Here is a 14,403-nt window from a genome sequence, read left to right on the forward strand (position 1 = left end):
GAAAATGATAATTGCGTCGGGCTGAAACTAGCAAAAAACACTTGCGTCGCGCTTGGCGCTGCATTGCGCCGGGTGTAAAATAGGGCCCTAAGAGACGCATAACATTATGAAAGTGAAAATTTATAGTGAACGCTGTTTCATGTTGTGGTTTGCTGATTTATTCGTTCTGTCCATATAGGAGTGAACTCCTTCCAGGTGTATATGGCCTATAAAGACCTCTATCAGATGAGCAACAGTGAGGTAAGCCGAAGAGAAGTGCAGAGCATAGTGGATAAACACGTTATTTTCCTTTGATCAATACATGCAGTTGTTGGGAGTTATTTCTTTATGATCTGACCCTTAAAACATTTTTTCGTTGGTATAATGTAATGAAGGTCAGTCATATTAAACAAGGGTAGCTGAAGATCCTTACAAAGCACTCAAATGTCTTAAGTCTGTAAGAAGGATAAAAAGTCTTAAGTAGTGTTTGTGGAAGCATTTTTTGTGCTGTCTGCTTGAATGAATCAGTTCAATACAGTAATTTGTTTTCATCTTCACTCAAGAATGTCTCCTCATTTTATGTTAAAGAATGTTGCTGTTTATTAATGATTATTTATATATTGGTACACATATGAGTTATTAAATAAATAATAAGCTCTACGAGTATTCTTCTTCTATTAACTGAAAATGGCTTGATTTTTAGACTTTAGTCACACAGACTTTAGTTTGTATGGTTCATCTGAACTAACAAATAACCGTTTTATGTCATCTAAGATTAAGAATATCAAAATCACCACTTGAACACATTGTAACATAAGCTATGTTTTAATATGTCTAATATGATTCTTCTATTTATATTTGAACAGCTTTATGAGATCTTCACCTTTCTTGGAGAGCATGGAGGAATTGCACAGGTCCACGCAGAAAATGGAGAAATAATAGCTGAGGTATGCACTTTATTTTGCTTTACTACACTTAACTCGTGGCCACTGTTAAAGGGGTCATGACATGAGAAATCAAATTTGCCTTGATCTTTTGACATATTAAAGGTCATGCTGCTAGTTTCAGATCTTAAAACATCCTCTTCATTATAAACAAAGTATTTATTTAATCAAGCTCCAAAAACAGCTCGTTTTGTTATTGCGGGATCTGACGTCACATGGGCAAACACATTTACCTATGCCCACCTCCACATTTACCTATGCCCACACATTTACCTCCGCCCACTGGCGTTCAGTCGCTTCACGGCTGACATTTGCCTAAACTGGATGTGAGCGTCGCTTCAAAAGCAGATAGGAGCCATTATAATGACTGACGCTGATACACTGATACAGTATACAGATGTGTGTTCAGATTATAATGACTGACGCTGATACACTGATACAGTATACAGATGTGTGTTCAGATTATAATGACTGACTCTGATACACTGATACAGTATACAGATGTGTGTTCAGATTATAATGATTGACGCTGTCTACACTGATACAGTATACAGATGTGTGTTCAGATTATAATGACTGACTCTGATACACTGATACAGTATACAGATGTGTGTTCAGATTATAATGACTGACGCTGATACACTGATACAGTATACAGATGTGTGTTCAGATTATAATGACTGACGCTGATACACTGATACAGTATACAGATGTGTGTTCAGATTATAATGACTGACGCTGATACACTGATACAGTATACAGATGTGTGTTCAGATTATAATGACTGAAGCTGTCTACACTGATACAGTATACAGATGTGTGTTCAGATTATAATGACTGACTCTGATACACTGATACAGTATACAGATGTGTGTTCAGATTATAATGACTGACTCTGATACACTGATACAGTATACAGATGTGTGTTCAGATTATAATGATTGACGCTGTCTACACTGATACAGTATACAGATGTGTGTTCAGATTATAATGACTGACGCTGATACACTGATACAGTATACAGATGTGTGTTCAGATTATAATGACTGAAGCTGTCTACACTGATACAGTATACAGATGTGTGTTCAGATTATAATGACTGACTCTGATACACTGATACAGTATACAGATGTGTGTTCAGATTATAATGACTGACTCTGATACACTGATACAGTATACAGATGTGTGTTCAGATTATAATGACTGACGCTGATACACTGATACAGTATACAGATGTGTGTTCAGATTATAATGACTGACGCTGATAAACTGATACAGTATACAGATGTGTGTTCAGATTATGACTGACGCTGATAAACTGATACAGTATACAGATGTGTGTTCAGATTATGACTGACGCTGATAAACTGATACAGTATACAGATGTGTGTTCAGATTATAATGACTGACGCTGATAAACTGATACAGTATACAGATGTGTGTTCGGATTATAATGACTGACGCTGTCTACACTAGCTACGTTTACATGGACACAATCGGAATGAAATCAATCCGATTGATGAATCCGAACAAGGTGTTTACATGAATGATAAATAAAGTAATCGGGTTGATGTGCGCGTTTATATGTCACAAGTTTCAAATCGGATCTGATGTTTTGACATGCGCACACTGCACGAATATACAGAGTTTCCCGCTTTTCGCGCATAAATATTCTCCTCTATTGGTTCTTTACGTAATATGAATTCGTCTCTGGTCATAATTTAGAGCATATTAACCGTTTTACCGTGCTGCTTATTGATCACACAGTAAAAATGCCCCTCCCTGCGGCCAAAACCAGTCGTCTGTGGATGAGAATCCAAAACAAGGACTGGTGGGACGTTGTCCTGCTTCACTTCACAGACGCGCGAGTGAAATGAGAATTTTAGAATGACGGGAAACTTATTTATATGACACTTTATTAAACAGGAAGAACAGCTCGTTCCGCGCGACATACGTCATTACGCTAGTTAACGTCATTGCACATGCGCAGTCCTTTCAGTTTCGGTTTTCAATCCGATCAAGTGTTTACATGTTCTCTCGATCGGATTACAAAAGGGATAAACCACCCCTTTCAATCCAATCGAAATTTCATTCGGATCGAGCTCAATCGGATCAGTTAAGGTGTTTACATGAAGGTTTTTTAGTCCGATTGAGCCGTCAATCCGATTATAAGTGTCCATGTAAACGCAGCTACTGATACAGTATACAGATGTGTGTTCAGATTATAATGACTGACTCTGATACACTGATACAGTATACAGATGTGTGTTCAGATTATAATGACTGACGCTGATACACTGATACAGTATACAGATGTGTGTTCAGATTATAATGACTGACTCTGTCTACACTGATACAGTATACAGATGTGTGTTCAGATTATAATGACTGACGCTGTCTACACTGATACAGTATACAGATGTGTGTTCAGATTATAATGACTGACGCTGATACACTGATACAGTATACAGATGTGTGTTCAGATTATAATGACTGACTCTGATACACTGATACAGTATACAGATGTGTGTTCAGATTATAATGACTGATGCTGTCTACACTGATACAGTATACAGATGTGTGTTCAGATTATAATGACTGACTCTGATACACTGATACAGTATACAGATGTGTGTTCAGATTATAATGACTGACGCTGTCTACACTGATACAGTATACAGATGTGTGTTCAGATTATAATGACTGACGCTGATACACTGATACAGTATACAGATGTGTGTTCAGATTATAATGACTGACTCTGATACACTGATACAGTATACAGATGTGTGTTCAGATTATAATGACTGACGCTGTCTACACTGATACAGTATACAGATGTGTGTTCAGATTATAATGACTGACTCTGTCTACACTGATACAGTATACAGATGTGTGTTCAGATTATAATGACTGACGCTGATACACTGATACAGTATACAGATGTGTGTTCAGATTATAATGACTGACTCTGATACACTGATACTGTATACAGATGTGTGTTCAGATTATAATGACTGACGCTGATACACTGATACAGTATACAAATGTGTGTTCAGATTATAATGACTGGCGCTGTCTACACTGATACAGTATACAGATGTGTGTTCAGATTATAATGACTGACGCTGATACACTGATACAGTATACAGATGTGTGTTCAGATTATAATGACTGATGCTGATACACTGATACAGTATACAGATGTGTGTTCAGATTATAATGACTGACGCTGATACACTGATACAGTATACAAATGTGTTTTCAGATTATAATGACTGACGCTGATACACTGATACAGTATACAGATGTGTGTTCAGATTATAATGACTGACGCTGTCTACACTGATACAGTATACAGATGTGTTTTCAGATTATAATGACTGACGCTGTCTACACTGATACAGTATACAGATGTGTGTTCAGATTATAATGACTGATGCTGTCTACACTGATACAGTATACAGATGTGTGTTCAGATTATAATGACTGACTCTGATACACTGATACAGTATACAGATGTGTGTTCAGATTATAATGACTGACGCTGTCTACACTGATACAGTATACAGATGTGTGTTCAGATTATAATGACTGACGCTGTCTACACTGATACAGTATACAGATGTGTGTTCAGATTATAATGACTGACTCTGATACACTGATACAGTATACAGATGTGTGTTCAGATTATAATGACTGACGCTGTCTACACTGATACAGTATACAGATGTGTGTTCAGATTATAATGACTGACTCTGATACACTGATACAGTATACAGATGTGTGTTCAGATTATAATGACTGACTCTGATACACTGATACAGTATACAGATGTGTGTTCAGATTATAATGACTGACTCTGATACACTGATACAGTATACAGATGTGTGTTCAGATTATAATGACTGACTCTGATACACTGATACAGTATACAGATGTGTGTTCAGATTATAATGACTGACTCTGATACACTGATACAGTATACAGATGTGTGTTCAGATTATAATGACTGACGCTGTCTACACTGATACAGTATACAGATGTGTGTTCAGATTATAATGACTGACGCTGATACACTGATACAGTATACAGATGTGTGTTCAGATTATAATGACTGACGCTGATACACTGATACAGTGTACAGATGTGTGTTCAGATTATAATGACTGATGCTGATACACTGATACAGTATACAGATGTGTGTTCAGATTATAATGACTGACTCTGATACACTGATACAGTATACAGATGTGTGTTCAGATTATAATGACTGACTCTGATACACTGATACAGTAGACAGATGTGTGTTCAGATTATAATGACTGACTCTGATACACTGATACAGTGTACAGATGTGTGTTCAGATTATAATGACTGATGCTGATACACTGATACAGTATACAGATGTGTGTTCAGATTATAATGACTGACGCTGATACACTGATACAGTATACAGATGTGTGTTCAGATTATAATGACTGATGCTGTCTACACTGATACAGTATACAGATGTGTGTTCAGATTATAATGACTGATGCTGTCTACACTGATACAGTATACAGATGTGTGTTCAGATTATAATGACTGACGCTGATACACTGATACAGTATACAGATGTGTGTTCAGATTATAATGACTGACGCTGATACACTGATACAGTATACAGATGTGTGTTCAGATTATAATGACTGACTCTGATACACTGATACAGTATACAGATGTGTGTTCAGATTATAATGACTGAGGCTGATACACTGATACAGTATACAGATGTGTGTTCAGATTATAATGACTGACGCTGATACACTGATACAGTATACAGATGTGTGTTCAGATTATAATGACTGACGCTGTCTACACTGATACAGTATACAGATGTGTGTTCAGATTATAATGACTGACTCTGATACACTGATACAGTATACAGATGTGTGTTCAGATTATAATGACTGAGGCTGATACACTGATACAGTATACAGATGTGTGTTCAGATTATAATGACTGACTCTGATACACTGATACAGTATACAGATGTGTGTTCAGATTATAATGACTGACGCTGATACACTGATACAGTATACAGATGTGTGTTCAGATTATAATGACTGATGCTGATACACTGATACAGTATACAGATGTGTGTTCAGATTATAATGACTGACTCTGATACACTGATACAGTATACAGATGTGTGTTCAGATTATAATGACTGACGCTGATACACTGATACAGTATACAGATGTGTGTTCAGATTATAATGACTGACTCTGATACACTGATACAGTATACAGATGTGTGTTCAGATTATAATGACTGAGGCTGATACACTGATACAGTATACAGATGTGTGTTCAGATTATAATGACTGACTGTCTACACTGATACAGTATACAGATGTGTGTTCAGATTATAATGACTGATGCTGTCTACACTGATACAGTATACAGATGTGTGTTCAGATTATAATGACTGACTCTGATACACTGATACAGTATACAGATGTGTGTTCAGATTATAATGACTGACGCTGATACACTGATACAGTATACAGATGTGTGTTCAGATTATAATGACTGACTCTGATACACTGATACAGTATACAGATGTGTGTTCAGATTATAATGACTGAGGCTGATACACTGATACAGTATACAGATGTGTGTTCAGATTATAATGACTGACGCTGATACACTGATACAGTATACAGATGTGTGTTCAGATTATAATGACTGACTCTGATACACTGATACAGTATACAGATGTGTGTTCAGATTATAATGACTGAGGCTGATACACTGATACAGTATACAGATGTGTGTTCAGATTATAATGACTGACTCTGATACACTGATACAGTATACAGATGTGTGTTCAGATTATAATGACTGACTCTGATACACTGATACAGTATACAGATGTGTGTTCAGATTATAATGACTGACTCTGATACACTGATACAGTATACAGATGTGTGTTCAGATTATAATGACTGAGGCTGATACACTGATACAGTATACAGATGTGTGTTCAGATTATAATGACTGACTCTGATACACTGATACAGTATACAGATGTGTGTTCAGATTATAATGACTGAGGCTGATACACTGATACAGTATACAGATGTGTGTTCAGATTATAATGACTGACGCTGATACACTGATACAGTATACAGATGTGTGTTCAGATTATAATGACTGACTCTGATACACTGATACAGTATGCAGATGTGTGTTCAGATTATAATGACTGACGCTGATACACTGATACAGTATACAGATGTGTGTTCAGATTATAATGATTGACGCTGATACACTGATACAGTATACAGATGTGTGTTCAAGCAGCAACTGTATTGAATCTGACAGCAGCTTCATCACAAACCGCAAGTGAATTAATTCATAATGCTTTGCTTTGTCTGTAAATTATGGTTTTATATGGATAATGATTTGATGTTTCCAATGCAGTGACGTTAGTCAAACATTTGCTGACTGACAAGCATTAAAGGGGTCAAGACGTGGATTTTTTTTTATTATTTTAATGTTGCTTGAGATTTACTTATAATGTTAATAAGGTTTTTAGCACAATATATACTAATATATATAATATATATATATATATATATATGCGGAATTTTTATTTATTTCTAACCCTCTTTCTAAACCTCTGTTTTTAATGCGCGGCTCCTTTAATGGACCACTTTGGGCAACTTTTGAAATCGTTTAAAGATTTTTTTTGACATATTTCATGTTAAAACATGACACATCATTTTATTTCAGTAGCTAACATGCTTCAGTTTACTGAATCATGATTTAAGAGGCATGTGGTATTACTGTAGGTGGACGGGACATTCTCATTTAAGAGAGCTTTTGATTATTCTGCATTCTTCTGAAATGTGGTCAGAACATTGTTATAAAATATGCATATAAGATAAATATGCATCATAGCCACTGGTATACAGTAACACATTGTACAGTAATTTGCAACATATATCGAAATAAAATCAATATCACGATATGGCTTTGTGTGATTGTCAAATTGCTCAGCCTGCAGTTCAAGTAAGTAAATATATGTGCTATGTGTAGTTCATGATACCATGTTTCAGGGACTCAGAATGGGTTTGTTGATGTACCGTGAATCAAGCCATTCTGAGATTCTGTTACTAAGTGTAAATGAATAATATTTTGTTTAATATATTTAATAATTTCCACAATAAAATCATAATCATTATTAAGTCAAGAATGAACACACAGGTTTTTCAATTTTTTTGCAAATTCTCCGGCCCAAAAAGGATTTCACACTTAAAAGTCTTTAGAGTAAAACGTTTTTTCTATATATATTTTTTTTTTTTCTCCCAAAATCTATTCAAGTCATCTGGTGAAACTTCCTGTATTTTTTTTCGTATAGCAGAATATATTGCAGAAAAACTAAATATTGCCATCTCCATTTTTTTTTTTCTGTATCATGCAGCCTTACAGTGAATGCAATAAAAATAGCTTTTCAAACATCAGCCATTTGTTCTTCTTCAAAATGACAGAAATAATCCATAAACAGAAGGACTTAAGTACATTAAATCTGAAGCAGAATCATTAAAACAGAATTATTCTCCTCCCTAGTTTTGACCTTTTCAGGGTCTTCTGAGATGTGAATGCAGTATGTGGTATCTCCATATATTCCTGGAGTGAATTAGATAAGAAATGCTTTCTCAGGTCCAGTGTACAGTTACAAAAGCAGTGATGTGATGACACAAAGACATGCTGCATTTTCCATGACTGAGGGTGAGGTGAGGATATTTAGGCGGTCCATGCCCTCAATCCTTCAATCCTTCTGATGAGTGGGAGGATAGGATACTGTACGTCCTGATTTCCCTCATCCAGTGTCAGTCATCTGAACGTTATCAAGCCGGGCGGGCAGTGTGCGGGTGGTCTCATCCCATACTTAGATCATCATCCTATTGTAGATTCTGTAAAATAATACTGTAGTTAAGAAGTAAAAAGTACACTGTAAAAAAATATATGATCAATAAGTTATGACAATATTTTTAATCTCTTCAAGATTCAAGTCAGTTTAATGTAATTTGAGTTGAAATGACTTAAACAGTACTTACAAATGTAAGACAGCAATTTTTTCCCCCCACAGTTTTTATAATTTGTCTGATTCTGCCCTTGTGAAAAAGAAGTGTGTTTAATTGTATTGACTGCGCGCTTGTAGTGTACTCTAAATCTTAAAAGTGTATATATATATATATATATATATATAATAAAAACTGTAGTTGCAGATAATATATTAATAAAATAAAAGACCATTTAGGAGTATTTAAAGAGAGTACACTTTCATGACAACAGAAGCAATTATGAAATTACAAATCATGATGCACGGTTAATACACGTCTCCAGGCTCTTCCATATGTACATTGCATGAGATTATTTCATCCATTGGATCGAAAGATCGGGAAAAAGATAAACCTTGAAGAAATCAGGGCAGAAGTGGTTAAAAGTGGACAAAAGAGACGCATTAAAACACTAGGGGCCCTATCTTGCACCCAGCGCAAGTGACTTTGTACACCGACGCATGTATCATTCCTATTTTGCACCCGCGCAAAGCGGACTTTTCCCTCCACAGAAGCACGTCGGTAAGTTAGGAAATACACTTGCGCTCCCGGGGGCGGTTCAGCGCAAAGAGGAGGCGTGTTCCGGCGCAAACGTTCATTCATGCTATTTTGCAGGTTTAGAAAACAATTGCGCCACTAACCAGGAAAAAATAGTTTAAAGTCAGTGGCGCGTTGCGCATGTTATTCATATGCTATTTTAAGGGCGCATGCTTGGCCATAATCAATGTAGCGTGTGCACAACGCACATAGCCTACACTTTGATTCTCTCATCTACACAGAAGCAGCAGTTTTCATTTTTGAATACATTATTACGATAGATAGATAGATAGATAGATAGATAGATAGATAGATAGATAGATAGATAGATAGATAGATAGATAGATAGATAGATAGATAGATAGATAGATAGACTATTTATTATAAAAGCATACATCTAGCTTACACATTTACCCAAATTATCATACGCCTGTTTAACCGAAGTTAATTTGGGTGGGTTTCTCCATTTCAATGTAACTTCTCTCTTTTACGGCCGTGACGAGAGCGTTGCTCTCCTTGGCTGTGAACCGCTCCTGGCGCGCGCCTGGCAAATCCGCCGTTTCAATAGCAATCCGCTATGGAAAAAGCGCGTTTGCTCTTAAAGGGAATGTGAGATGACGCTCTGATTGGTTTATTTCACGTTACGCCCAAACCACACCTATGAATAATGAAGCTACTTCAGACCAACCCATTTTAGATTTGCGCCTGGCGCAATAGTCATTTATCCCGCCGGGAAAATAGCAACAGCGCCGAGACCCGCCCACAAAGTTACTTGCGCTTTGCGCTTTGACACTTGCGTTTCAGATCGTTAAAATAGGGCCCTAGGTGTGAACGGGAATGTGTCTCCCTCATCTACTTGTGATCCGATCCACCAAAACACTTCTTAATACCAGCTGTAAACAGAGCCAGAGAGTCTCTAATCTACTATGACTGTGTGTTCTTCAGGAGCAGACCCGGATGCTGGAGATGGGCATCACCGGACCTGAGGGACATGTTCTCAGCCGCCCGGAAGAGGTCAGTGACCACAAATAACAGTTGTATAGTGGTGTATCTGGTGGCTTGTTGGTGGCAGAGATGGGCATAAATACATGGAAATGTATTTAAAATACAAATACAAAATACTGTGTGGAAAAATGTATTTAAATACAAATACAAAATACTGAGTGAAAAAATGTATTTAAATACAAATACAGTATTTTGTATTTTGAAAATACACAAAATACATGTGAAATTGGCCGTCCAGTGCAGGGATAGGTCACAGTGAATGAAGAAACTACACAGGCCTACTGACTTTTCATTCCTAACCACATCTCTGCCCTCTCTTTCTTTTTTTCTTTCTTTCTTTCTTTCTGGAAATTACAAATAAACTTATGCAAAATAGCAGCCATTTATATACTTATTTCTGGTTCCAATGTAGTCTATTACTTGTGGTGAACACAATCAAAAAATTTATTCTGTATGTAAAACTGTGGGAACCTTTTCTGCTTTCTAGCAAAGTAAATGGATGGGCGGTATGACCAAAATCTCAATTTTATGTCACAGTAACAATATCATGGTTTCACAATTCTCAATATCAGTTTTGATTCCACAGCATAAACTGAATTTCAAACTCTTTTGAGTTTTTTTTAGTTTTTTTTTTAGGTAGTCCAATGCTTTTTAATCATTTTAGTTTATTTGTTTCTATAAGTTTATTCAAATTAGAAAGTGTATCTACATTTTTAAATTAGAATTAATTTAGATTCATTTGACACTATTTATGTATAATAAAAGTAAAAGCTGGAGATTTTTGGGGTGTATCATTCATCAGTGTTTGTTTTTCCACTCCAACGTTCCAATTATTCCTGCCCACTAAAAACTGCACGGATACATTAGCTTACCCCACAAATAGGCCCATCGATTTAGAAAAAGTTCCATCAATTCACACTTTATATCATCACTATGATATGTCATATCACCCAGCCCTAACATGCAGTAATGCTTTAAACACATTTGACAAGCTAGTTGATCAAAATCAACAATCGGTCAAGACTGATTGGCTAACGCTATTTTCCCACTTGTCTCTGCTCTTTTATTCTTTCATGTTAACTGAAGTGAATAATGCACTATTTTAATTTTAATCAACAAGTAGAATTGATCATGACATTCTCACCTTATTCCAAAAGAAATCGCTGATCCAATGTTGAGCTAGTGAATGTCTGAACTAGTTGATGCACAAAATCAATACCCTGATAAAGAGGTTGAATGGCAAAAAGTATTTTATGTATTTTGAAAATACAAAAATACTCATCTTAAATGTATTTAAATACAAAATACATTTGATTTTTTCAAAGGCTTTAAAATACAAAATACAAAATAGTATTTTGTATTTCAAATACGTATTTTAAATACATGTATCTGAAATACTGCCCATCCCTGGTTGGTGGTATATCATTTCATAACATCACTGCAATCCCCATAAAATATTTGTTTCCCAATTCTTAATGTAAAACTCACAATAAGACAAGGAACTTGTAGTGATTTCATGTTGACATTAAATTGGCCCGCCTCACAGATCTAATCTGTCTGGCATCAGTCTATCAGTGATCTTTTGCAGACGTGATCCTTGATCTAATTTTCCTGAGGTCAGTCATGAATGTGGGCTGGCAAACTAGATTTATAAGTTATTTTAGTTATGCATAGAAATAAATCAACATAGTTGTGTGAGGAACTATGTGAGATACATAGAGATGCAGCTAAATCTGTTTTGCAATGTCCTTCATTATGTGTGTGTGTGTTTGTGTGTGTGTGTGTGTAGCTAGAGGCTGAGGCAGTGTTTCGAGCTGTCACGATTGCCAGTCAAACCAACTGTCCGCTCTATGTGACCCGCGTGATGAGCAAGAGTGCTGCTGACATCATCTCACAGGCCAGGAAAAAAGGTACACAATATGACCATAAACAAATAAATCATCTAAAAATATGAATCTTGAATGAGTGATTCTCTAATGAATGTCTTGTAATGGGCCAATTTCAAACAATATCAACACATAAAAAAAAAAAAAAAAGAATGTACAGAATATTTTGGTTCTTTGTAATATTTACTGTATTTCACATATTCATAATGTCTGATAAAATAAGAAATCCCAGCAGTGTGAGCATGTCATCAGCGTAACGCTTGAGCTTTCACAGATGTCGCCTGCAAGTTTACACATCTCATCCAGTTAAATAAACCTTTGCCGAGCTACAGTCATCTTTGACGTATATATTCATGACCGTAATGACCTTCGGTTGGATACAACTGTGTCTCTGTGTGTCATATGTGTAAATAGCAGTTTTATTATTATAAATGTTTTATTTTTAATTGATCGTTTCATTATATATATTAGCTGTCTATACATTATTTCCACTATTTTAAATGCACTGCCTGGTTTGTTGTAAAAGTTCCACAATCCATCATCATAATAATCCCCACTGTTTAGTTAAATCACTCAGATAAAATGCTCTCTTACGTAAATCAGTTCAATATAAATAAATAGTCATGATTACAGTTTCAGGGAAGCGAGAAGTACTCGGGAGTACAGAAGCCAGCCGATATCATTTTAGAGAACATTTAGGTCCCACTTTATATTAAGTGGCTTTAAGTACGATGTATTTACATCGAAAAATAAGTTCAATGTACTTATTGTGTTCATGTTGTATTGTAAAGCACTTGTGCTGCTATTGAGGTGTGATACGAGTTAGATTAGGGACAGGTTTGGTGGTATGGTTAGGTTTAAGGGTGAGTTAGGGTGTAAGGGAAGGTCAACAGTGTAATTATACATGTAATTACATCAATTAATTACATCTGTAATTACATGAAAGTATTTTCAAAATGTAAGTACAATGTAAAAACATGTATGTACACAATAAGTTATCATTGTATCAAATTATTAATTTCAATGTAAGTACATTGTACTTAAAGCCACTTAATATAAAGTGGGACCAAGAAGGGTCATCAAATGAATTGAATGATATATGATAGTTAATAAAATAAAAGGTTTCTCCTCTGCCTTTTAGCTCTGGACTGTTCAGATCTTCCTGGTGTAGATTCTGTAAAATAACTGGAAGAAATAATTTAGCCAAAAATGAACATTCTGTAATTATTTACTCATTTAAAACCTGTATACTGGTATTTTTTAAGCAAAATACTAAAGGAGGAATTGAAAATTATTTCGCGCTATGGCTGGCGCTGAGCCAAAGATGGACGCGCTCAGCGCTTGTCATATATCACAACTATTTCAGACATTTAAATATGTATCATTTATAGCAAAACAATACATTTATAGTTTGTAAAATGCACAATGGTGTCTATGGAAGCAGCAATAACAATCCATTCAAATATATTTGTATATATTTACAAATATTTCGTATAATATAATATACGTGTTTTATTTATATTAGATACACAGTGTTAGTAACTAGAAAAACTAGTAACTAAAAAAAATAGAGTTTACTCTATTCTTCTCCCAGTTCACCGGCCACTTACTTTCATGTATTTCGGGAGAAACTGATGAATTCAAGTGCTTTAATAAATCCCACAGACAGGAATCTCTGAACTGCGGCCCAAACAGTGATGGGAATAACGGCGTTATAAATAACGCCGTTACTAACGGCATTACTTTTTCCAGTAACGAGTAATCTAATTGATTACTCTTCTCATCTTAATAACGCCGTTACCGTTACTGCCAAAAAATGCGGCGCGTTACTATAACAACTGATGAAGCTGTTTTTTTTTCATTAGACCAACTAGATCTCTGAGCGAGAGGCAAATACTTTTTCTTACTGTTCTTCCTTGGTTAGTGGACAGAGCACGAG

The 14,403-nt window shown here is 35.7% G+C and overlaps 1 protein-coding gene across 1 annotated transcript in view; it reads left to right on the plus strand.

Annotated features, from left to right (window-relative positions):
- dpysl3 (dihydropyrimidinase like 3) overlaps positions 1-14,403 on the plus strand; it is a 49,534-nt gene that overhangs the window by 16,246 nt on the left and 18,885 nt on the right. The window contains exons 5-8 of the mRNA XM_082141520.1: positions 179-240; positions 846-926; positions 10,519-10,587; positions 12,368-12,488. Of these exons, the coding sequence (XP_081997646.1) occupies positions 179-240; positions 846-926; positions 10,519-10,587; positions 12,368-12,488 (333 nt within the window). The remainder of the gene's footprint in view (positions 1-178; positions 241-845; positions 927-10,518; positions 10,588-12,367; positions 12,489-14,403) is intronic.

Source organism: Leuciscus leuciscus (genome assembly GCF_965113295.1).
Source record: "Leuciscus leuciscus genome assembly, chromosome: 16".
In the NCBI taxonomy this organism is placed as follows: domain Eukaryota; kingdom Metazoa; phylum Chordata; class Actinopteri; order Cypriniformes; family Leuciscidae; genus Leuciscus; species Leuciscus leuciscus.